The sequence below is a fragment of the Colius striatus genome, chromosome 13, assembly GCF_028858725.1.
Source record: "Colius striatus isolate bColStr4 chromosome 13, bColStr4.1.hap1, whole genome shotgun sequence".
NCBI lineage: Eukaryota > Metazoa > Chordata > Aves > Coliiformes > Coliidae > Colius > Colius striatus.
Genome location: NC_084771.1, coordinates 5,238,131 through 5,262,897, shown reverse-complemented (window position 1 = coordinate 5,262,897; position 24,767 = coordinate 5,238,131). Strand labels below are relative to the sequence as shown.

Here is a 24,767-nt window from a genome sequence, read left to right as displayed (position 1 = left end):
AGCGAGGAAACTTAATTGTCCCCTGTCACATAAGGTAAAATCAGGAGAAATGTCAGTGAAAGTGGTACAATTTTGCAGTCCAAAAGAGAGCAGACACAGGCCTACAGATTTCAAAGATACTGTTGACAGCTTCAGTTAAATCCCATTGCCTGATAGATTTATCCACTGCCTCTTACTAGGCTCTCCAAGGCAAGGATCTTCATCTGGAGAGTGTCCAAGACATGCTAGAACCTAAATAAACCTTATAGTCACACACCTACGCTAACGCTACTTACAGTTTTGCTATGGCTATTTATCTTGAAACAGCACAAAAATGGCATAACAGTGAAATTCAGATCTGAAGGTTGGTTCCTATGTTGAATTCGGCAAGCCATACTGAAACCAGCAGAAAAAATAGTCCCATTTATATCAGGATAAGGGTTTTTCTTCAATTCTGCTAGTATTTGTTGCTTGGTTGCAATATCTTAATTGCTCAGAAGCACATTTTTAAAGCATTAATTTAAAAAAGATCACAGGTAGTAAGAAAACAGCTGTTACTTAATACAATGCCCAAAGCAAACACTTAGAATAACTGTTTGAATAAATGCTAAGTGACTTAAAATTAAAAATAACAACCAGAAAGACAAATATAACATCTAAAAATGATCAAAGACACAGCATGAATGAGGAGAGAGCAGGTACTCCTTTGATCAACAGCAGCTACATGCCAAAACAGGGAAAAAAATATTGACCTTAACTAACTGGGGTTTTTTGGTCAAAAGAAGGAATTGGGGGGAAAAAAAAAAAAAGGTTTTGTTTGGCTCAAACTTTCACTTTTTTTGCAACTTTAAAAAAATGTAGCTAGATTTCATCTTGACAAGCTGTAGCACAATGAAGGCATAAAAATGCTGCTTTGAAAAAATAACAAAAGTGACCCAGTTAAAATGAAAATGCTTATTTTTGTCCAGCTGTAAGGCTCCTGGAAAATTTGACACAAAGGCGTGATTAGCTTTGGTCAGCAGGTATATAAGTGTCTCTGTAAACAGAAATACCCCAAAGAGGAGGTTTCTCTAGCTGCCTGAAGTTCTGTGATGGCTACTGAGCAACATGCCTGGCTCGACAGCTGCGGGGCGCCTCATGGCAGGGTACAGCCGGCTGTGCTCGGTATTGATGGTGCGTGCTCAGATTTGTAAGAGATTAGATGAATGAGCTCTCAGAGTCTGTTCATCTCATTGTCTTGTAAGCAAACATTGTGCACTACACGGGACGTGTGGTAATTTAACCATCTACTATAAATTATACAATCAAGTCGGAAGCATTTCACTGTAAAAATGTATTGCACCCGTTTGAAAAGCACGTGTTCTCTCTAGGTACCTGTTGTGGTGGTAGCTAAAAACCTTAATAAAGCACAAACTATTTTATGTTTCAGGGCTTAGCCAATGTGACTCATTTGTACAGTTTTAAGTCCAAACAAACTGCTAGTCAACTAAATTATAACTTATTACCACAGGCTACAGACTTTTAATACATCCTGCGGTTGGAACAGGACTGATTTACCGTTTTGGGCCCTGCCAGTAGTTATCATGCATCATTTCCCTAGAAATAAAAATAGCCCTACTGTGGTTATCCTTTGGACTGATAAAAATATATCTAACAAGATGTGTCAGAGGAACAAATTCAGAAAATAAAGGTAAAATATTAAATAGACTTATTATTTTATGTCTAAAGTGCTACATCTTCCAGCTGTCGTGATGACTTTGGAATAAAGTGAAAGGTATTGCAAAAAGGAAAAAAAGATCTAAAGGAGCAATTGAGCTCTGATAAAACCACATGGGGATAGCTGAATTGTCAGAGCTTTGCAAGAGTCAAAATTTACATAAAAATCAGTATTTAGGGATTAATGTGATATCATCAAAAAGGACTTAATGTGTGCGTTTCTCTGCAAACAGTTTAAAAGCGGCAGTTCTCTAATCCATTCCCAACACTAACCTTTAACTCGTAAGAGTAAAATAATCCTTCTCAACATTTTTAGAGTTCACATGCTGGCTGAGGAAATGTAGCCCCCCTAAACAAAAGTCATTGGAAACCAACAGTGGCATACATGGCTTGGTTTTCACAGTGATACTGCAGGTGCCAACCTTGCCGTGAGCACTGTGTGTCTGTACAAACTCTACCACGTGGCCCAACTTGCAGAATCAGAGGGATTTGGGGATTTGGTGATTTTTTTGGAGGCATTTTATTGTTGGTGCAAGAAACTGATCCCATTGACCAAATTCAGCACCTGTGTAGATACCTAAGTGGACAGACTAGGAGGATCAGGGGCTAAAGAACATTGTCTATAATTGTCTGTAAGTAGGCTTTTTCCTGGATTTCTACTGGGGATTTGAGCGCTTTCACATGCCAGACTTAAAGTATTAAAACATAAATATGAATGGATTTCTTTGAGAAATGAATATGGGCAGGCAGTTTAGGCACTATGTTGTAATGGATTTTTAGAACTAATTGAATTGGTGCTGGCTGATTTAGTAGTTTGCCAGAAATTGTCTGAGGAGAAACAACAGAAAGGAAAGTGTAGAAGCAGAGACTAACAGGTGGTGGTGTGGAAACTGCTAGGAAGTTTTATTGAGAATGAGAGTTATAGCAGGTTTGTCCCTATTGTTTCTTTTAAAGTGGTTTAAGTACTTTAGCATGTGTATCCTTTAGGTACATGTACACAGATGTCCATAGGTATCTATGGTTTACAGCTGCTGGTTTATACATGTATGTACACATATATATAGATACATACATGTATATGTAGCCATCCTCCATACAGTCATCCATGAACAGGAAGATTTTTAACCTAGACATGTCACTTTTAACATTCTTTAAATAAACAGGACAGGAGATACCCTGCAGGAGAAGAGCTGAGCGTGTGGTTTTGTACCTCTGTTGGTTTCAAGCGCCTCGTTTGACTGGTTAAAAAAACTCCAGCCTTCAGACCTAGCCCACTGACTTGCACATTTGCCAATGGGAGGAAAAGATCTGTTTATGGTTACTGCTATGACAGCATACATTAACTGACCCTCAGAGTCTGACCTACTTGCCCTCCCGCTTAGTGAGTCAATAAGAAAATCCTCTGGGCTCTGCATGACTTGCTTAGACCTCAGCCCTTCCATGCAGAATAAGGTCTATCCAGGGAGGGAAAAACAAGGTGCCACTCCAGTTGGTAAAACAGATATTTTTAAAGTGCAGTCAGTAGAAACAGTCACTCCTATTCCATGTATAATCAAGGATGAAAAGGCCACGAAAAATACCACTGCGCTTTGCAAATGAGAGGTCAATTGAAATGTCAAGATATCAAATGTTAATGGATTGCATTTCCAATGATGGTTGGGACAGAAAACCATACCAAGTCAAGTCAGATGCCCCTCTCAGGAGAAGATGAGTTTTATGGTAGGAAAAGACAATAAACACCAGAAGTCTTTCTGGTTAACAAACTTGTGGCTGATGGAAAACAAATCTATTTTGAAAAGATAAAAAGCAGCGGGATTTTAACACAAGCTATAATCTCAAAACATGTACCTGGAAGTCATTAAATCTACAGCAGATTTAAGTACATGCAGGTGTTTGGGGAAAATAATGTTGCTTTCTATTGAAGATTTTTAAAGGGACTATAAAAGAACAGGGTATAAAGGACACTCAAGGAAGGAAATGGTTTCTTCCCTGAAGCAAGAAGTTGATCCCAATATTCCAATTTTCCAATATTCTCACAGTTCTACATCAGTTCATGGACTACATGAACCACTTTTAAAAGCATTCATTTTTCATTAAAACAAATCTAATTCACCTCTTACAAAACTGATGCATTTTGTAGTGTGTGATGACATCAGTTTTTAGCAAAATAATTGTTTTACCTGCCCACATTTTCCCAAGGAATCCTTTTGGCCATTTTCATAAAGGACTGTAATCTAAGTCATTTATTTAGAGTGACATTATATACAGTCCTTAGCCAGAAGGGCATTGCTATGCAAAGAAACCATCTCTTAAATATGGAAAACAATTAAAAGAAACCAGTTGTCTTCTTAACCATTCTCTCTGACTGACTAGTAGGTACACAGCCTTCCTTTCACAACTGCAGAGAGACTTGCTTTGTGTCCATATTAGCTCACTGGTGGGCTCACACACTTCAAAGGAAAACAGCATTATTAATGGCTTTTGAGTAAAAAGGCTCCCATAGTCTACATGACAGACATATGTAATATCAGGAATGAAGAAGGGTTAGTAATTATTTGTTCTTTTGTATAATAACTGCTTGTGTGGATCCCAGTGAATATATGAGGAAAAGGGTTTAAAATAAACAAAAGGTAGCACTTCTTTCATGTGCTGTGGTGCTCAATGCCACAGGATGCTGGGGAAACAAAACGTTTAAACACATTTCAAAAGAGATTTTGCATTGAGGATAAGTCCATTGGTACCTCCTAAACACAGGATGTGAAGTTATGGAAGTGTAAAAAGCTGTCTGTGGGAAGGTGGGAGGATGATGCTTCTGTAACTGCTGTTCTTCCCTCACCTTCTGTCACTCGGCTCAAGCACTAGGTTGGTTACCCTCCATCTATGTTAATGTACAAGCTGACAAGTCAAGTGTGTTTGTACATGAAACTGATGCCTAACCTTGACTGTGCCTGGATCTGAGCGGATCCTGCAGCTCAACCCACTGAAAAAAGACAAGTGATGTGGTCCAAGTCAACATGAACATGATTCCGATGTTATGATGATGCGACCTCTCATTGCCTCCCATAGTCTGGAAACAGTCTGGGAAGAGTGATCATCAGTTGGGTTTCAGAAAAAAGCTACTATTGAATGTTAATGATATTGGTGTTCTCCCTCTCTTCCATCAAATCACAGATGATAACTTTCTCTGGATGTGTCTTAATTCAAGCCCATTTCTCTTTAGGAATCATAAATCCTTCACAAGGTAAACTTTTTAAACTCATGTTATCTCTTTCAGACTCAGGGATAAGAACACCATGATAAGGAATGACAAGAAAGAACCTAGGACTTTATATCCAGGAAATCTCTTTTCAATAAAATCTCTCAATGTATGGGGAAAAACAACGGGGGAAAGTAAGTGCTCCTTCTATGAAAATGTCAGGAGAGAATAAGTAAGGTAAATGTAATGGATTCTGCAGTTACAGTGGCTACTTTGGTGCCACATACCAGCAGAAAAGGGTCTTAATGTCTTTGGAAAAGTAACTGCAATATTTCTTCCCCCCCCCCCCAACAATCAGTTCTGCAGGCACAGATACTTCTTAGCTCTTTTCTGCATGCTTATTTATAGTAATATTACATTAGATCATGCTACCATGACATAAAGATGAGTTCTATGGATGGTATTGAGACCAAGCCTTCTGAAAGAGCCAAATGCCACCTGCATCTACTGTGGCTGTCAGGAAGCTCACACCAGTTAGTCTAAGCACCTACAGACATTTGAACATCAATAAACAGCTGCTTGGCTGCTTCACTGAACTGTAGTAAGGAATCTTCCTTGGTTTTTTTTCCCCTCCCTACTTGTTGCATGCTGAAGGGATTCAAGATAACAAAAAAGAACAGTAAACTTCCTCATGAACACTAACCCAGCAACATTAATAAACTGAGCAATGAAAACCAAATAGATCATTTCAACAGAAATCTTTGTCATGTTCCTAAACTAACATGCCAAATAGTGGCTCTATGAGGCCCTGTCCAAGGACTCTATAAACTACAGGCTTTAAAAGGGAGGGATTTTTGATTCTGGTTTTAGGACATGAGAACTCTGTCAGCACCATGTAAAAACAAAGACTTTTTTTTTTACACTAATGACAAGTGCAAATATTTGATATATATTTTTATACATGTAAAAAGAATATATATTGTAACAGATGTCAGATGCAGTTAGAGTCAACTCAACTTATTAGTGCATGGCTTTTAGCCAAAAGCAATTCACATTTGCAGAAGTGTACTATCACATATGTCTTAATAACAGAAATGTGTTTTTAAAAATGTATGTGATAAGTCACATATGGTAGGAGGAATCTGTACAGCTCTCAGCCCTTATGACAATGGAAGCTACTAACTTTATTTTGCATAGCTGAAGAACATTAAAATTCAAGTGAAATTCTCTTTGACATTTGAGAGCTACAAAAAAGCAACAACTAAAAGCTAGACAAGCCTGAGCTGTACTAAGTGTGGCTGTGATGCTTATATAAATGCAATCCCTACCTACTACTGCTGTCTTACAGACACCATTCTTACTTTTGCCCTGAGAGGTAATATTTTAGCATACCATCATAATTGTATACAGGTACCTTAAATAATTACATGTCACTGAAAAATACTAGGCAGATTTTTCAGCTGTTTTGTTATGCAGAGTGTAATTAATATGTATAATGGATTCCCTAGGGTACTAATTGAAGCTGCCACCATGAACACAGTCAAAGAGAAGTTAAACAACCAGTTGAGGGAAACTTGACAGGGTGAAATATGCACATGTAGGTGGAATGAGCGAGACTGTCCATCTGGCCTTCTTCCAGTCCAAAATGTTACACTTACTCAAGTCCCATAAAGGAATGATTTAACCTAAATCAACCTTTTCCCCACCACTCCCAAATCTTTCTGGTGGATTAATTTGGCATCAGTGTCACATACATGTAATTTAACGACTACAAGGCTCGATATCTCTGATACATGTGGGAAAAATCAATTCAGTTGAGGTGTTCCTAGAATTAGACTCAGAATACTAAAAGTATTTTTTTTTAGAGTTGTTCTCCAGGACTCTCATCACCTTGCAATTCCTGGATCCTCTAGAATGTGGGGTGAAAACACAGCTCATTCCACACTCTCTATTAAACAGTCACCAACTAACAACGACTTTAATTCAGTTTGCACTGAATCTGAACCGGCCCTATAGGCAGGAAAGGTCCCTTGTCTTATTAGAAGTTTCATGTGCTATCAGGTCCCTGCTGGATCCTATTCCTAATTTTTACCACACTGACTGAAACATAAAGAGCAAATGATTTATGACTATCTTACATCTTTCCTAATCACTCCAAGGAGTGTTCATACACATTTTGCGTTCACTTTATAAGGTGCAAATGACTATACATGATGTAAGCCAAGCGAGTAGAGCTGTATTCTTTTGTTATGTGTATGAAAACACAATGATTTGTGAGTCCTGTCAGTGCATGTTCTTACAAATACAAAACCACTGTAGTCCAAAAGCCAGCGTGATCAGCAGACTGCTATAAAAATAAGAACATTTCCTCTGTCTGTAACAGGAATATACAGTTACTGGGACTTACTAAAACTGCAATGATCACCTACTGAAGCTAAAAATATGTGTTTTATTGGTACATAAGAGCCCATTAAGACCAGAGTATTCATTATTTAAACAGAATCACTGATTGCTGGTAGCTTTAACTGAAAACGCCTTTTCTCAAAGAGCTGGGACATCTATATAGCAACTTTCTTAATTCAATGATATATGGTTGAGTGTTGCTGCTAGTACCCTAAGATTTAAGAACTTCTCATAACATGCCCTGGAAATTGCTCCCTGGTAGCTTGCTCATCCTTCACAGAGACCTACTGTAAAGAACAGAAACATACGTATGTGTGTATGGTGTGAGAGATGCACATGCAGAGTGAGAACGAGCTCTTAATCAACAGGACAGCAAAGCCTTGATACATAGGTGCAAAATATTCCCATGTGTCTAGAAATCATTTGGCACATTCCTAGTTATTTCCCCCCTGTCAGACCTTCTCAAGGATTGCAATTAAAAATCATAATCTTTTTAGCATGTACAAACCTCCCCAAGGCTAGGAGCACTATGAATTGAGTATGATTGTGATATTATTTGGCAGTTATTCATAGACAACATATTAATTTATGGAAACTGGATGAAACTTGGGGAGCGCAATTGTTAGAGACACATGAGAAACAGAAAGCTTTCCTCAATGATACTGACCTTTTTACAGCTATGATTACAGGCAACTTGAATTTCTACTATCTCTTTCACCACCTTTCTTACTGTTCTGGTCTTTTTAGTGATCGTACACAACAACTTGATGAAATTTGTGTTTTCAAACAGATACAGATACAAATAGTCACAAAAATAACTTACTTTACAGGAATGTTTCTCAATTTTGTCTTTTCAGCAGCCTGTAAACAGAAGAGGGGTGGGGGAAACAAACAATTAAGCAAGACACCAAAGCACAACCAAGCCACAAGCAAACATCAACCTGTGGATGCTCTAGAGAAGCATACACCAAGGCAGCCCACCACAACTGGGCTGCAGAAGCTGGACCCTTTCAGACAGCACTACAGCTTTTAAATGCCTCTGCTCCAGTTTGTGATATTAGGGTGGTTTGTTTAATTTTAATGGCCACAATTGTTTAGGAACCACTCTTTCAGGGTGATTACTTCATTTCCTTCTCATTTCCTTTGTCACAAGCTATCTGTCCATATCTGGAACAACAGGAAAAAATAAAGGGAAGAACGACTCCTTTTCCAAAACAGTTTTTATTTGCCAGCAACAGAAAAGGGCAAGGGATGACCAAATGTTCAGATCAATTTCCTCTTGTGAAACCTTTAAGAAAACACACTCCAAATCATCTAAATGAGTAAATCTTTGGGCCTCTCGGCCTGCACCACCTCAGACATGGAGCCTGGTTCCAGTTTATTGCTGAACCCATTGATCTGTGTACAGTCCATTTATCATTCATGAAAAGAGCCAGTGATCTTCACAGTATATTAGAAGAAACAACTCAGATCATCTGTCAACGGCCCTCTTATTTCTGTTTCCCTCTCCACGGGGATTTCATCTCCTTCGATTCTTCTTGAATTAAAATGTTGCTAAGCAACACAGCTGGGGGCACCGATGGCAGAGCTGCACCAGTCTATCACACTGGTTAAGCTGCTCGAGATTTTAGTGGAGATTTTGTTTTTTAATGCTTTTGTGGACTAATGATGTAACCTGAACCTACCTTGCATCCCTCCTCTGATTTTTTGCAGAAAAGGTAAATAATGCTTTAACGCAAGAGGGCTTGAAATATCACCTCCAGATAAAGTAGTGTTGTATCATTTCAGAGAATTCCTCCCAGTGTTTGCAGAACCAGACTGTCACAGATTTAAATGTGGCGAGCGGTCAGATGGTTTGTGAGATTACAGGCACGGCGAGCGGTGAAAGGCAGAATTAAGACAACTGATCCATAAACCTATTACAGTGAGGAAAGTTTTAGTGCTTAATTACCTTCAGTGATATTTTTATAAAGCCTACCAAAATTGAAAAGGAGGGTTTTGGTAAGGAACTTCAACTTTGGCTGTGCTTAGGGATGGGAATAAGATGGTTCTCACATAGGAACTGCTAATATTAGTGGTCCTGAAAAATGCTCACATAAGCCCTTGAGGAATTAAATCTTTTATGAAAACTAACTTTTGAAACCTCTGGGACCTGCACAACTGTGTTCTAAATTTTTCCAGAATGTGTTTTCCCTCAGGCTCTACAATGTGGCTACTTTTTCAAAATACCTGCTGTTTTGGCACTTTTGCCTCCAATCATAGCAAAGATAAAAATCTGTGTTTAAATCCATAGAAATTCCTAATAACAAGTTTAAAATTTAGGAGAAAAAATCAGAGCTTGTGAGAGCTGAGATGGGCCAACAACAATCCTCTAGGCTGGCTCCCAGCGTGCAAAGAAAAATGTGTTTGTTTCATTTGGGTTATATTTTCCATCTAAATAATAAATCAATGAATGCATGAAAGGAAACAATTATATTAATTGTACAGCAGTGTTGCTAAATAAAACACTTAAAACTCAGGAAGTGCTAAACTTAAGATTGCACAAGTGTTATGGACCCAAACCTAATTACGTCCTCTCAAACAAGCCTATGATGAAATGGGGTCCCTGCCTCATTAGTGAGATAATGTGAGTTGTCTCCCTTTCCAGTGATACTCTCCCAAGTCTCCCTTTTTCATCTGCCATGTGCAAATGTAGAGTCAGAAGCATGTTATTAAGAAACCTTTCTGAGTAATAAACTACATGTAACAACACACAAATGCTTCATTTAAAGTGGATTAAAATGCCATCAAAAATGGCACTTCAGTTTCCCAAACCTCCCACTAAATGTCAAGTTTCAGTCCCATCCTGCAAGGAACTAACATTATTTTTAAAGCCCATAAACAGCTTTCCACAATTGCAGATTTTTTTTTGACTGTACAGCAATATTTTGATTGACCCTTCTAGATACCAAATAGCTGGACTATTAACAATTCTGAGTTCAGGCACGTGAAACTTGCATCTAAAACATTTTTTTCAGCCCCCTGAATTATTAAAAAATCACTATGTAAAACCTGATATCAGAATGCAGATAAAGAAAACAGAAGAGTACAGAGTGTCTAGGATCATAAGTAAATAACAACAATACAGTTGATTCTAATACAATGCAGAAGATATTCTGGACAGCATGTGCATGATGGTGTGAGCTAAACTGTTTACATTAAAGATTAAAGAAGATGAAGATATTTCAAGGAGTGATAACCGGCAATGTTAAAGTCATAGAATATTAAAGAGCAGAGTCTAAACTGGATGTTTGATTTTTGACTACTTAGCAACGTTGATGGTGACTGTTTACCCTGAAAGAAACGTGGTAGCCTTAGAAGAATCAAAGATATATTTTATTTTCTTGGTCCATGAACATTGTAGCATCCATCTTTCTTTAGATTTCTACATGGAGAATTTTCACTTTTTATTTTTCCCTTTGTAACTTGGAGAAGGCATTTCCCTAATTCTTCTGAAGAGACATGTGCTGGAGGGATGGAGTCCTTCCCACACATGCTCACTCTTACAGAGATTAACACAAACACTGAAAATCCTCATGTTAAACTACATGCCCGTCTAGTTTAATGCTGAACAATGGAGCAACTAGTCATTTCCTATTACATATGATTAATTTTTCCTCAGAGCAGGACCACAGTGATATTTGTTAAACAGAACAGAGAATATATGTCAGGGATTCCATCTGAGAAAGAAATGCAGGATCTGGCCTTCTGCTTTTATTTGTCTTGTAGGTGTTGCTCATTCATTTTTCAAAGCGAATTTGTTGCGATATCGTGAGCATGCCCAGTGGCAGAAGATAAAGGAAGGCAAAATCAAAGTGACATTGAATAACTCTACAAGTTAAGCTTTGATGCAGAAACATATTGTTTGAAAATATTTAGTGTGCAGCAGGTCTGTCAATTAGAGCTAATTATTTTTCTCTGATCAGGAAGAATGCAATCTTGTTTTAGGCAGGTTTCTTTGAAATGTACGTCTTTTATATAACTTCATTATAGGAAAATACTTCTTCCAAATTACTTTTTTTTTTCTGGGCTGCTTAGCTATTGACTCAAATTGTCTGTGTTGAGTAGTTCTCTCTGCTTTGATAATTAACTTTTGATCATTACTGAATTTAGCAGCTCTAGTCAGATGTGTTCATAGCCATCCTCCTCAACTATTTCAATGTTCATCGCCTTTAATCTTTGAACAAAATGATCTCATTGAGCCTCCATCAGCCTTGTTACTCAGTTAATAATTCCTGTTTCTCATCTTCATGACTGAGTTTGATTTGTTTTAGACTTGATGCGAGCTTTTGATTATTAATTTAAGATATTTCAAAGACAAACATGTTTTAAGAGTTATTTTTTTTTATCTTATATTCCTAGGCCTTTACAAATAAGAAACTGGTTTTAATTCCACAATGATTCATGTATTAAAAGTACTATCTAGAAACAGAGCAGGTAGGAGGTCCCTAAACCATGATACATGTGCCCTGAGTGGGAGATGAAGCTGCAAAAGATTGGAACAAAATTGGACTGGTATAATGTAATATTCAATGGGTGTTAGGAGAATTACATCATGGGACCTTTGCTAATTTTGAGCTTGAAAACATGCATTAAAATAATTTAGGATGATTAGAAAATGGAAGCCAGAGTGAACTAGACAATCATTCCACTTTAATTTGTAATTTCCTTTGGATTTTTTTCTTGCAATTATGGCCTTTTCATAATTGTGCCTTTGCTCTCGAAGACCTTATTTCAACAGCTTACTCTACTGTTGAATAAGAACAAAGATGACAAAGAACATATGAATAGTAGGAAGATACAGAAGATCATCCATCAGAGAGTACTTGCCTAGGGATGTTTTCCATGACTTTTACAACTCTGTATGACTACATCTTATGCTGCACTACATCTGAGTTTGGTGCTAATTGCTTTAGCATTAATTCAAGAACCACCTGCACTGTGCTTTACTTGACCTGCATGGTGGATATACCTATAAACTTATTTTGTTGGCAGTCATTTAACTATTACACAAAAGATTAAACACGGGAATAAGCACAAACTGCTCCTAGATGACACACAAGGATCAGAAAACGTGAAAAAAAATGATGTTTTTCTTCATCACTATCAATTACTGGCTTTTAGATAGAAAGAAACAGAAAAAGTATTCCAGTCAGTAAAATTTTCCTACATCTCAAAGACCTGGGGAGAATGAACCAACAAGATGCTGGCTCAAAACACCAAAGTAAAATAACTGGCATCTGCAGAAGGCAAATTAGATTTTTGGTCAAGTGTTACAAGGGAAGTGTCTGCTATCCAAAGAAAAGGTACATTTTCCATTGCATAAACGAAAATTCAGGATTTTCACGGAAAAGTATTTGATTTCAAGAAAGTGAGATTAGACAAGAAGTATTTTTTAAGAACGTGTCCTTACTCTCCTGATACATAAATGCTGATCAGCCACATAAGAAGGCAATTGCTGAGCCTCAGAGTCTCTTAAGCTGAGACAGATGGCATTTCATGCCATTGAACATGTTGGCAGAAGAAGGAAGGCCTTCATGCTTTAACATTTTCCATGAGCTGCTGCAAATATAACAGGTTGATCTCCAAGTTCCCAACCATCTCTCTGTCCTTGGGTGAACAGCTAAGCTATTCAACACAATTAAGTTTACAACCACCATGCTGATCTCCTGTCCTATGGGTAAAGAAAAGACTCCTCGGAGACTCAAGTCAACAATCCAATAAAAACAAAGAAACTTTCCACACTACTGGAGTTATCTTCCCTTCCCCACCTCAAGATTATCATTTGTCTTGGAAGTTACACTATGCTCTTATCTATACAGAGTGTCTCAGGTCGATCCTAAGTAATGAACCATAACCCAGTACTTATTGACTGCACTGCATTGTGCTCTGATTCTGTAATGATACAGTTGGTGCTAACTATGACCTCCTGTGAAGGAGAAGAACGTAGTCTGCAGCAAACAAAACATCCAGAATTGTGCAGGAAATCAGAAAGCCCAAACATGGGAGCTGAAGGATTAGTATGTGCCAATACATGTGTAGATGTGTGTTGTGTCCCTTTTCTTCTTTACTTCATTGGTTACAGTCTCCTCTACCTGTCCCCTAATGTCAACAGAGGAGATTGTATTTCCTTCTTGCTAATTGCCTCTGACGTGAACTTGGCAACCTTGTATTTGAGATTCTGTGTGTGACGTTCTGGGTCAATCTCACCTCCAGGACAAAAAGCCCAAGGTTACTTTATCTAGAACCAAACTCAGTGGTGAAGATACTCCCCTCATCATGTTGCATTTAAAAAACCCACAAGTATTTTTCCTTCAGAAGCCGAACATGTGGGATGGATTGGCTACGATTCATTTTATTGAAATACCAAGTCACCAAGCACGTGGTATCTACAAATCAGAAAGGTTCATTGAACTCTTGCTGTGTATGAGCCACAGAGAACTTCTCACCATTGCTTTGAGCAATGAAGTAACCTTCATGGCTTCACAGAGAGATGCTGAAGAATACTTGAAATAATAGAAATTTAATTTCAAGTGGTGCAGTGGAGGCTGGGTAAAAATCCAGAGTTTAAATGATCAAATCTAAACCAGTCTGTGGGTTAGGGAGTCATCTTCCTCTTGTTGTAAGTGGGCTGCTTTTAACTGAGCAACAAAGCAGATATATTTGGGCTTCTATGAGCACTTTTTCTCAAATCCCTGTGTTTCCATCATGCCAATGGCTGAAATCAAAATAAAGAAGCGTGTAATGAAAAAGTTGTCTGGTTACCATTCTTCCAGGATCTCTCCATTTTAAACTGGAGAAGAGCTACACACACTGAGTATTTGTTGCTTGTGTAGACATAACTGAAACAGTTTTAAATTATCTAATGTGAGCAGTACAACCACTGTTGCTTTTGTCACAAAGGCTTCAGTTTACTCAGTGTCTTTGGTGAACTTTACAATATAAACTGTTATGGCTGACTTATTTAAAAGATAACTCAGATAACAGGTATGCTTATTTTAGGGCTTCAGTATCAATGCACCTTGACAGAAGAGGCTTTAAACAGTGCCTTCCCCAGTTTTTCTGAAATTCATTGGATTCTTTAAAAAATGCTTTTGATGGGAAGATACTAATTGTACTAATTTTGACTCCCTCATCCAACAGAGAAGAAAGTGTAATATGACATTACACATTTTTCTGATTCTACTTTTGCATTCCTACAAACATTGCCAAGTTGCTTTACAAATGCTAATCATTGTCTCACGAGTTCTAGTAGATTTAAATGCTCTGACAATACCAATGGACTCAGCCATTGCAGAGTCGTATGCAGAGAACAGAACTCCAGGCTAGAGCTAAGTCTGGTATTTGATAAGAATTGTTTTATTTGGAAAACAAATATACAGCCTCAGTGGCAGGAAAAAGTTGAGAAAATTGTACTGAATAGTTTATGCTTAAGAAAAAAAAATCTAAAATGAAACTCTGGTTTGAAACATCAGTTCCTAGCAAATATTTTGTTACAAACTCATTGCAAAATGACCTAGGCTTAGTGGATTATAATCCTATTGTGAAAAAAGAAAACATCCAGCTAGGAATAAAACCCAGTATTGTTTGCTGACTTAATTACTGGTAATTTTTCTAAAGTGTGTATTTTGTTCAACTCTCCAGATGGCTAATAAATAAAAAATATTCCATTATTTGTTGGGTTTACCCCACAGCCACATTGCAGCGTGTTAAGCACATGATCAAAAACCTTGAGGAGGCAGAAGAAACAGAGAAAAGGTCAAGAAACATTTATAAGAGAAACAGAAAAGTTTTCTCTAAACTTCCCCAAAGAAATCAGCATCAAAAGGCTACATCCAAAGAATATCCTGTGACCTCCTTGTGCATCTACAGACAGTCTCCACAACCTGTGTATTCCTCAGTTTCCCGCTTCTAATAGGAGAGTAATTTATTGTACCTCCATCCCTGAAGGTTAGCTGAACAGTGCTTGTATTTTGAGGTCTTAAAATGATGTGTACTTTCAGCAGGCAATGTCCAATTATTGCTTTTGCAATGTTCTCACACGAGTTATAACGTGCTGTGTTAAAATGGAAAGGAGGATAGCAGACATCTCAGAAACAGCCCCTTGTACCCTTGCTCATTTGCAGTTTATGCCCTTAGATTTTTCTGTGTCGCAAAGGCCTTTCTCTCATTCCTTCGGGAGTCCAACCTACCCTTAGTCTCTTCTCTACTCCGAATCAATGAATAGTTCCCTAGACTTGAGAAGCAAAAGGGCAGAGTCAGAGTACCAGCAGTGGCAGTGCTGGGAAGATGTGAATTGATGTTGCTATTGTTCATGCTGCCCATTTATTTCCTGTGCAGGACTAAAGACTTTAAGGATTTTAATTTGTACTGAACATTACGTCTACACTGAGTGTTCCATCTATTGCAAACAGATAGAAGAGGCAAGAGAGGTAAATACACATGAAATAACTCTTTGCTGACCTTGGTCTGGTTTAGTACATCTCTCGGATGACTTTTAGCCAATTACTACATTGCATACTTCCAAAAATCATCCCATTGATATTGCCATGAAATTGCTAATTTTGTAAAGCAGGTGTGCTCTCTGTGAAAGCATCTTGTGCAGATCAATTGCACTGTCACACTCTGGCCCTGACCTGTCTCTACAAGCAAGCAGAAGGTCTGCTCTGGGAAGATTCATCCTGCCAGCACAGCACCTCCAACCCCAGCAAACCCTGCAGTGGTAGATGAATTCATTCTAAGAAAAGATTAAGGTGTTTAGTTCTCATTACTATTCTCTTTCTGGAATATCTCCAGGGGAGATCAACTTTCACTTCTTCTCCTCTTATTCTGGCTGACAGAAGCTAATTTCTGGATTTATCTTGGCCTTTTCATCACCTACTTTATGCCTGTTCTGGCTACCTATGAGTCTCTCCCTCAGACTTCTGCAACTCTCCCAGTCTCAAAGGCAGCACTAGCACCATCCTCTACTGGTGTGAAAAATTCCCAAGAATTTAGATGTTGAAGTTCACAGAGGGTTGCTTTTACAAAAGAAAGACACTGCAGATGGCCAGTGTTAAGAAAACCAGACACATTCTTTACCAAAGCACTTCGCAAGGCATTCCTGATAAAAAATCACACTCTCCTTTTGAGGAGAAAAGCGAGATAAATGTCTCCTATGTGGTGGGATTAGTAAGTGTTGAGCATTGAGATAGCCTGCAGATACCACAGACTTCAGATTTATTTTTATAGGACAGTATGGTCAAGTCTGGCTTTTCTCTTAGCAACAACAATGCTGGTGTCAATCAATTATCTCACCTGCTGCTGCCTCTGCTTGCTGCCAAAACAATACAGGGCTTTTGCATAAGTGGCATACATAGCAAGAAGCCCTGGGGAAATATATTCTTCCTTTATGCTTATAATAAAGACTCCTTTACAAAAAAAAAAAAAGTGTGCAGAAGCATGTGCACATACACAGATTATCCATTCTGTGGACTGAAAGCTGCATCTCCCTCCCACCCCAAAAAGGCTGGCAGGTCTCCAGCATCTGGTCCTTTTGGTTGTAATGAGGAACAACTGGCCTTTCCACCTCTATTTAATTAGTGACAGAGGCATCAGATCTTTTTAAGCTTTCCCTTCAGGTCAATGATGTCTCATGGTATGGCTGACAGAGCCTGGCTGCTTCAGGCTGGTAGCTTGAAAAGCTAAACCCAAGAGAAGCATTTGCTTAAGAGAGCATTGAGGGACTATGAAGTGCTTGTGGAGAAATGAGGAGAGGACTTCTTGCAGCTGCACTTATCCATCTTTTCAAGTAAGGCATTCCATTCCCCCTTTGTCAGGGCTGCCTGCCTGATGGTATTTTGTTTCTCCTGTATCATTTTCTCTACTGCAGTGGAGGGGTTTTTGAGCGAAAAGCTTGTGATCACCCCGTGTATTTTAGTGGTGTGCCATGTTTTTCGCTCATAACTGCAAGAAACTCGGCACAGATCTCAGACTGGTTACTGAAAGGTTCTGCTGATAATAAACATATGATACAAACCTATGTCATTATCATGTGAATTAGGACCTTAGATACATGTCAGCCATCAAATCTCTTATTACCAAAGATTTGTCCAACAGAAGCTGGAGTATTCATTTTACACAGTTATTGATATATGGTTGTTTCAAATGGTGTTGAGTAGAACAAAAGAATCTCAATATCAATTAAAATGGACTGAGGTAGCAAGAAAAGACATATCTTTACAAAAGGATTTTTCATGTTTATAGACTGACAAGGCTGGAACGTGACTGTATTATCCTAATAGCTTCTGTTTTCATTAATGGCTTAATGAAAACATTTCCCTACAATTACAAAATATGACTGTAGATCTTAAACATCAGAACGTGGGTCCTTTATCAAAACACATGCTGCTGTGGCTACAATTGCTGCTGCATCACTCTGAGATTTCAATGGAACTCAATGACAGATAAACTGTTTACATTAAAACGGCTCTATCAAAGTTATTTTGCACCTAGTTTCATCCTAATCCATCTGATTTTTCTATAGCTTTGACAAGATGACCTCTCTCACTGTGTGTGCAGTATTGATGTCATTACTGAAGAGCTGTTCTTCAGCCTTTCTGCTGATAACAAAGTAAATGGAAATGTAGAGAAACCTTGGGGAGGTAAACAGCTTGTTCAGGATCCAGCTAAAGAACAGGAAAAACTACAGCAGGAAAGGATATCTGCTGTTACAGGGAAAGCTCTCACTGCTCCACTTTCATGAGCATTTACCTGATACCATGTGTCTTAGAATTTCATAAACTTTTTAAAAAATTAACTCAAGAAAAGGCTTTGAAAGCTCAGCAAGCATTACAAGAATTCAAAGCTCAGCCCATGGCTGATCAGCTTTTTAAACTCAGCTACCAAGTCAAACATTTTCTATGAAATTACCTAACACTAACCTAGCAAAAAGAAATTATGTTTGTGCTAAACACAAATGACAGAGCAGGGCCATAGATTATATGTATGTCTTATGTTTGTATGGTTATCAGAGAAGTGGCAATAAAGTGGCTGTCATTAAGGGAAGGAGGAGAAAAAGTCAAATAGAAAAGAAAAACACCTTATTGATTTGTTCTGCCAAAACCACTTTATACATAAAATACTGAAAATGATGCAGGTCTGTAACTAGTATAAAAGTTTTTTTGGTTCAAAAACACACAGAACACTAGCAATGTGCTTTAAATTAAGTACACATTTCAAATGTTAACAGGACTAATCCTTAGGCAGAAGAACAAAGAAGAGCTGGTTAAAGAAAATTGCGTACACTACAGCTACTTAAAATACTGTATCCAGGCACAACTCATTTGGGTGCCTTTGTGCTCAAAGCTAATTTGAATTATACAGAGGTGCTTTAAAGAACAAAAATACTAACCTGTGTTTTATCTAAGTTCTTTCAGCTGAACTGAGCTGCCAATTCAAAATCTTCACCACTTTTCCTAAATTCTGAAGTATTTTTTAACTGAGCAATAATGCAATCTAAAAGCTCTGTCCTTCCTCACAGAAGAGTGTTAACATTAGCATCTCTGCAATGCCTTTTCCACTAATGGTTTTACTAATAACATGTCTGTCATCTGCCTTGACTGCGTCTCTTGTAGCCAATTTAAAAGTATTGTGCAGTAGGACTTTGGAATGCAACACTGATGCATATGCCAGCATTCCTCTCAGTGACAAAACCACAGGAGTTTACAGTCCAGGCAATGCTTAAATGTATTGGTATCTTTCAAATAATACATTAAGCAGATGTGTACTTGGTATTATAAATATGTGACATAAAAATCTATTGGGTTGGTCAGTGTGCATATTAAAAACTGTTCAAGTAGGTCAAATTGTGGATAACTTAAAACTTTCAAGACAGCAATTTTAATAAAACTGTCAATACCATTTTCTTTGTAAAAACATTTGACACTGATTATGCTGCTTATATTGAAAGAGAAACACAAGGTCTATATCTTTAGATCTTTTATTGAACTGAGAGCACAGCATCAATAACGGCTTCTCAGCTGTAAATGAAAATTGATTCCAGATCTAAGCCGTCGTTTTCAGTGTGTCTTTAATCCCAAATCACCCGCAAGGAGACATAAGAATCAGCATTTTGTCCATGGGACAAAGCCATGTGTCATATGGCCAGTTCCAAAGTGTCTACATTGAAGACACTGGGGGTTGTGTTTACACGTGTAAGATGCGGGTGGTAACCGCAGGCTCTCCACCCAGGCCCAGTAGTGACAGTGGGAGTTTGCAGCTGGGGTAAAGGCACTTGTAACCTGCCTCACTCTCTATTGCAATGATCAATATAGTCCAGAGCTTTACAGGTCTGAAGTCTGAAAGGACCTGCAATGAACATCTCATTGGAGCTCCTGCGTGTCACAGCCCACCGAAATTATAGAATCACAGAGTCACTGAATGGCAGGGGGTGGAAGGGACCTCTAGTGCATCTCCCTAGAGGGACTAGATCAGGGTGCATGGGAAAACATCTAGGAGGGTTTGGAAACCTCCAGAGAAGGAGACGCTACACCCTCCCTGGGCAGCCTGTGCAGGGCTCCCTCACTCTTATAGTAAATGAGTTTTTCCTTCAGTTTAAGTGGAACTCGTTGTATTCCATTTTCTTTCCATTACCCCTTGCCCTATCACTGGACACTACAGAAAAATGTGTAGCTTGATAACTGACACTCAACAATTTCTGCATCAAGCCCACAGCTACCAGGAGGCTAAAAGGAGAGAGGGAAACTACAAGGTTTCCATGCAATTTGCAGCATTTTGGTACTAGTAGTTTGTATTTCCAGTCATCTCTCATCTGCTGAAGCCTCTCAAGATCTCTGGGGTGAAATTAAAGCATATAGCCTCCTTTCAGAGATCTTTTTCTTGTTGATACATTGCTAGGCCATCACCATGTGTGCCTTAACCAAAAAAAGACCTAACACTTGTACTAAAGAGGATACTCCAGATCATGTTTATAACTCTTAAAAACAACTTCTAGTTATTTAAAATCATGTTTGGAATCTGAGTGCTAAAACTGGGCCGCACACTCAATAATAGCCTTGATAATATTCTCTATAAAATAAATAAAACTACCTATAAAACAAATCTCTTCCACTGATTTCAACCTAGTTGCTCTAATCCTATCCAGAAATCAGTCTCAACTCACGAATTATATGACTAGTTTGAGCTATGGTGTGTTGGGTTTCTCCTCAGCAGTGGGGAGGAAAGGAAGGAGATGTTCAACATCCAAAAGAGTATGTATGAGATCCATGGACTTCTTATTAAATACCAGATCAGAAGTAAATGTGCTCATTCACGGGAGTCAGAGTGAGACAGAAGAGCTTTGTTTCTTCCAGACAAGCTTCTAACAACCTTGTACTGTGATAAATAGACTACTGGTAGTCTCAGAAGACAAGCTGCTAGATCAAACTCTCTCCATATACTATAGACATTCACTAAATGTTGAGATCAAGGTGCATTTACGGATCAGTGTCACTACTGCCCTTGCTGGGTAAAGACTGAAGGATCCTTAGCTATTCTCAAAAGGACAAATTCTAGAGCTCCCTACCGACCACTATCCTCAAAGAATTTTGTTTCCTTTAAATATGAGTAGAGATAAAGATAACAAACTTGATTTTTACTAACTGTGTGTTTATTAATATAAATGAATGAATGCCAGCTCATGCTTCACACTGACTGCAAGCCTATCACAAAAAACCCCAAAACTGAAAGATTGTAAAGACAGTTTCCTCATAGAAATGTTGCATAAACTGTTAGGATGGTTTTCAGCTGAGAGTTTTAATCTTGTCTCTCCCTGTCAGAATGTGCACATGTGTACAGCTGAATTACAATGGTCATTTGACCACAACATTTTTATGGTTAAAGAGAAAGAAAGTCTTTTTCTAACCTTGGGCTCCACAGCTGAACATTCAACACTGTAAAACTCACGCATTGTAATTGCCTTGCTCTGTCCCTCACACATGAATATTTTATATACTTTTTGGAAAAACTATTTTGCAGTCAGAAACCATTACAGTAACTTTATGGATGTTTATGTGCCTGACTAGTAGGCCAGATTAACTTTCCTTTCCATTTCCAATCCCCTCTCTTTAAAGAGACATGGCAGAAGCTGCTGAAGTGCAAAGGCACTGCCAGTGTGATGCGTGAGTGATGCAGCATGGCCATGCTGCTCAGCTTTGCAAGGCTTTAGTCTGGGATGCAATGTGTGACAAAAATCTACAGGACAGACACATACAGTCATTCATTCATGAAACCTATAAAGCTGTGGGATTCTTCCTAGAAAGTGTATAACTTTGTCTATATCCTCTATTTGTAATACAAACAAAAGAGATGCAATGATATGTAGAGGAAAGACAAAAGTTTCCCTTGAAGTTTGGGACATTTAAGAAATATACTCAGCGTGCATCTTGTCCAGACAGTTCATTTATGTTCTATGTTCTTGTAAGCATTCATGTTTGGAATCCCTAAAGATGCAGACAACAAACAGTTTCTGAAGAAGATATTTGGTAGAGTTTAGGAGATAAAGCTTACACTGACAAAAGGAAAAACCTTCTCTATTTTCTAGTTTATAATAATAAAATGTAAAGAAACTACATGAACAGTCCTTATTGTCCTCTCCTGTTTGCCTGCAATGTGTGCTGTGAATGGTTCTACTGAAAATCACAGAGTTTGGGTGCAGTCTGAGACTTCCTACAACGTGGGCACATCATCACCACATAAGAACTCAGTCTGCAAACCTTGAACTGGGAGCAATGTGACATTGTTCACATGCCTGACGCTGCTATTGGGTAAGAGGCACACATGGACCACACTAAAACAGTGATGTTTTGAGAGCTATCAATAATGCACTGTGAAGTGTAGACACAATCATATCTTTCCTGCTCAGGATTAACATCAGAGATGACTCTTTTCAAGTCAGTGAGGGCTTCCATTTGATACCAGCAAATGCTGCTCCAGGCATTTCATTCAGCAATGATACATGATTTCATCTTAGCAGTGTAGGTTGTGCAAATTTGGGATAATTCTACTGCAGTCACTAGAAAAGTGCTACCGTAGGAAAACAAAAGTAACACCTTCCTGATAATATATTTCCATTTCTCTATTTTGGGCATCTCAGTATCACTATGTCATTTTACAGGACCATTTGGGTAACTTTCAAATAGATTAGAAAACCTGCTGGTTTCATAAGCCCCTGTTTGCACAACGGTGCATTGCACAAGCACGGGCTTTTGATCCTTTGGCTTCAAATGAGAGCACAAGTCTAAGTCAGTGCTAAGAAACACTGATTTGTATGACTGAGGGGTCAACTGACACCAAAAGGTATACGTCCCCTGGCATGACCCTAAAAGACAGATTAGGTAGGTTGAAGGAGAACATTTAGGTGGTTTAAAAATAAATAAGAAGAAAAGACTGACTTATAATTAACATTTCCCAGGCTGAACAGATGATCTTACGCTGAATTATAGCATTATGCTGCCATTGAAACATTTCAGCCTATTGCATATATAAAGTAACATGAAGGATGAATTTAACCCAAAGTACCTTTTTTTTTTCCTAAGAACGTTGAGAATATGAATTCAACCAGCTTTATTTCCCATCATTATCCATAAATATTTATAAAGTGGGAAGGATAGAGAATTACATGAATTAGTTTTCTGAAAATGATTCTTTGTTAAAGTCCCAAGCAGGCTGAAAGACTTTCAGCACTGATTTACTACTAGAAGCTGAGGATTCTCCGTCTCACAAATGAGAATCACTGGATTACTGACTGTGGACTCCCAGCCCTTTCCTCACTGACTGGAACAAAACTTACAGACCCCATCTTCTTGGGTGCAATTACAGAAATGAACTGGAAAGCACAAACCAGCTCTGCCATTGTGTTGGTGGTCTGATGCAATCACTTTATACCCACTTTCAAAAAGGTCACTCATTTCAGAAACCAGGTGTGAAACAAGTGGAGACTGTTTCACAATTGGTTTGGTACAATGGAGGACAGAAAACGAGAGCATGTTAGCTGTTCCTAGGTGATGCCATATATGGTCTCTTATTCCAAGGCTAGTAAAGCATGTTTTGGTTTATCCACTTCACAAAGTCAGTTCAGCAAATACACTCCTATTTGAGATTGTTTCCTCCCACAGAGGTTCGATGCACAAGCAAGATTTAAGCTCATGGATTCTGCAGCACTCCAAAATTCTTTTGATGCAAATATAGTAAACCAACATGTAATCATATCCAATTGATGAAACAACTTTGTCAGGTTATATGTTCCAAACACTTGCATCAGATGTATTTACCTGTTCGTTGTCATCCTCATCACTGCTGAGCTTCAGATCATCCTCAAGCATCCTGAAAAAAAGAGAGACAATACAGAATTAAATGTAATGAATTAGCTTTAGATACAACAGACTGAATCTACCCTTCAGAGAACTCAAAGGAAAGACTCCTTTCAATAGCAGCAAATTCAGATCTGTGATAAGTAAACTGATGAATACACCATATATGTGTGTATATATTTGTCCTGTGTGATGCTAGGTAAGAACAAATTGCTTTCAGACTCATCCATCATAAAGTTTGGCAATCAGCTTCTCATTAATGTCCTCTTTTATTTGCACAGTCTCACAGTGATTAGTTCATATACACCTATGTGTCTTTCTAAACCAGTATGTGAAAGGGGAATTCAGCTTTGAGACTGCTAAAAATTGAGGAAAAGTCTGCTGCATTACATTCTTGATCTAGGGCATCACAGATCTTTGAGGCTGGGACCAATCCCTAACTTATCAAACTGAAAACGCAGAGTGGAGGGCAGCGAGAAGACACGAAGGTTTGTTGAGGTTTGGTGGTGAAATGATGACTGTCACAGTTGACAGTCTCTGAATGCAGAGCAAATATTTTCCAAGGTAGGAATCTGCTAATTTATATTGCTATTTTTTTTTTAAAGACAAGGGAATCTCACATGACTGCTCCTCCACTTGCTTAAAGGAGAAGGAACCTCCTAAAAGATGTGCCCATTCCAATGCCTACTTGCTTTTCTTTGTCAGAAGAGTTGAATAACGCATATTACTACATTAACACTTGTATACTTGGTTTTGTTTAATCCAATACTTGGGTATGATGAAACACATGGGGTAAGAAATCATGCTATTTGCCGTTACACCTTTGCAGGAAAGGTCTCTTCTTTTGAGGTCTACCTAGACAGATGTGACTAGCAGCCACCAAACACACTCCTGTACATCATCCCATATAGTCATGCTTTTATCTCGTGGTCCTCCTCAGAGCTGATATTCCTTTGGACAAACTTCTACCTCACACCCATCTTTTCACCTTGATAAATTCTCTTGTTGCAGGATGACGTATGAATGAATCAGCACATCTCACCCAGTTCTGCTGCGACAGGCACTACAACTGCCGAGTCTCCTTT

The 24,767-nt window shown here is 38.4% G+C and overlaps 1 protein-coding gene across 4 annotated transcripts in view; it reads right to left on the bottom strand.

Annotated features, from left to right (window-relative positions):
* AFF2 (ALF transcription elongation factor 2) overlaps window positions 1-24,767 on the bottom strand; it is a 335,336-nt gene that overhangs the window by 64,921 nt on the left and 245,648 nt on the right. For all 4 annotated transcript variants that reach the window (XM_062006330.1, XM_062006333.1, XM_062006332.1 and 1 more), the window contains exons 8-9: window positions 23,644-23,695; window positions 8,118-8,155 (exon numbers count right to left, since the gene is read on the bottom strand). In XM_062006330.1, the coding sequence (XP_061862314.1) occupies window positions 8,118-8,155; window positions 23,644-23,695 (90 nt within the window). The remainder of the gene's footprint in view (window positions 1-8,117; window positions 8,156-23,643; window positions 23,696-24,767) is intronic.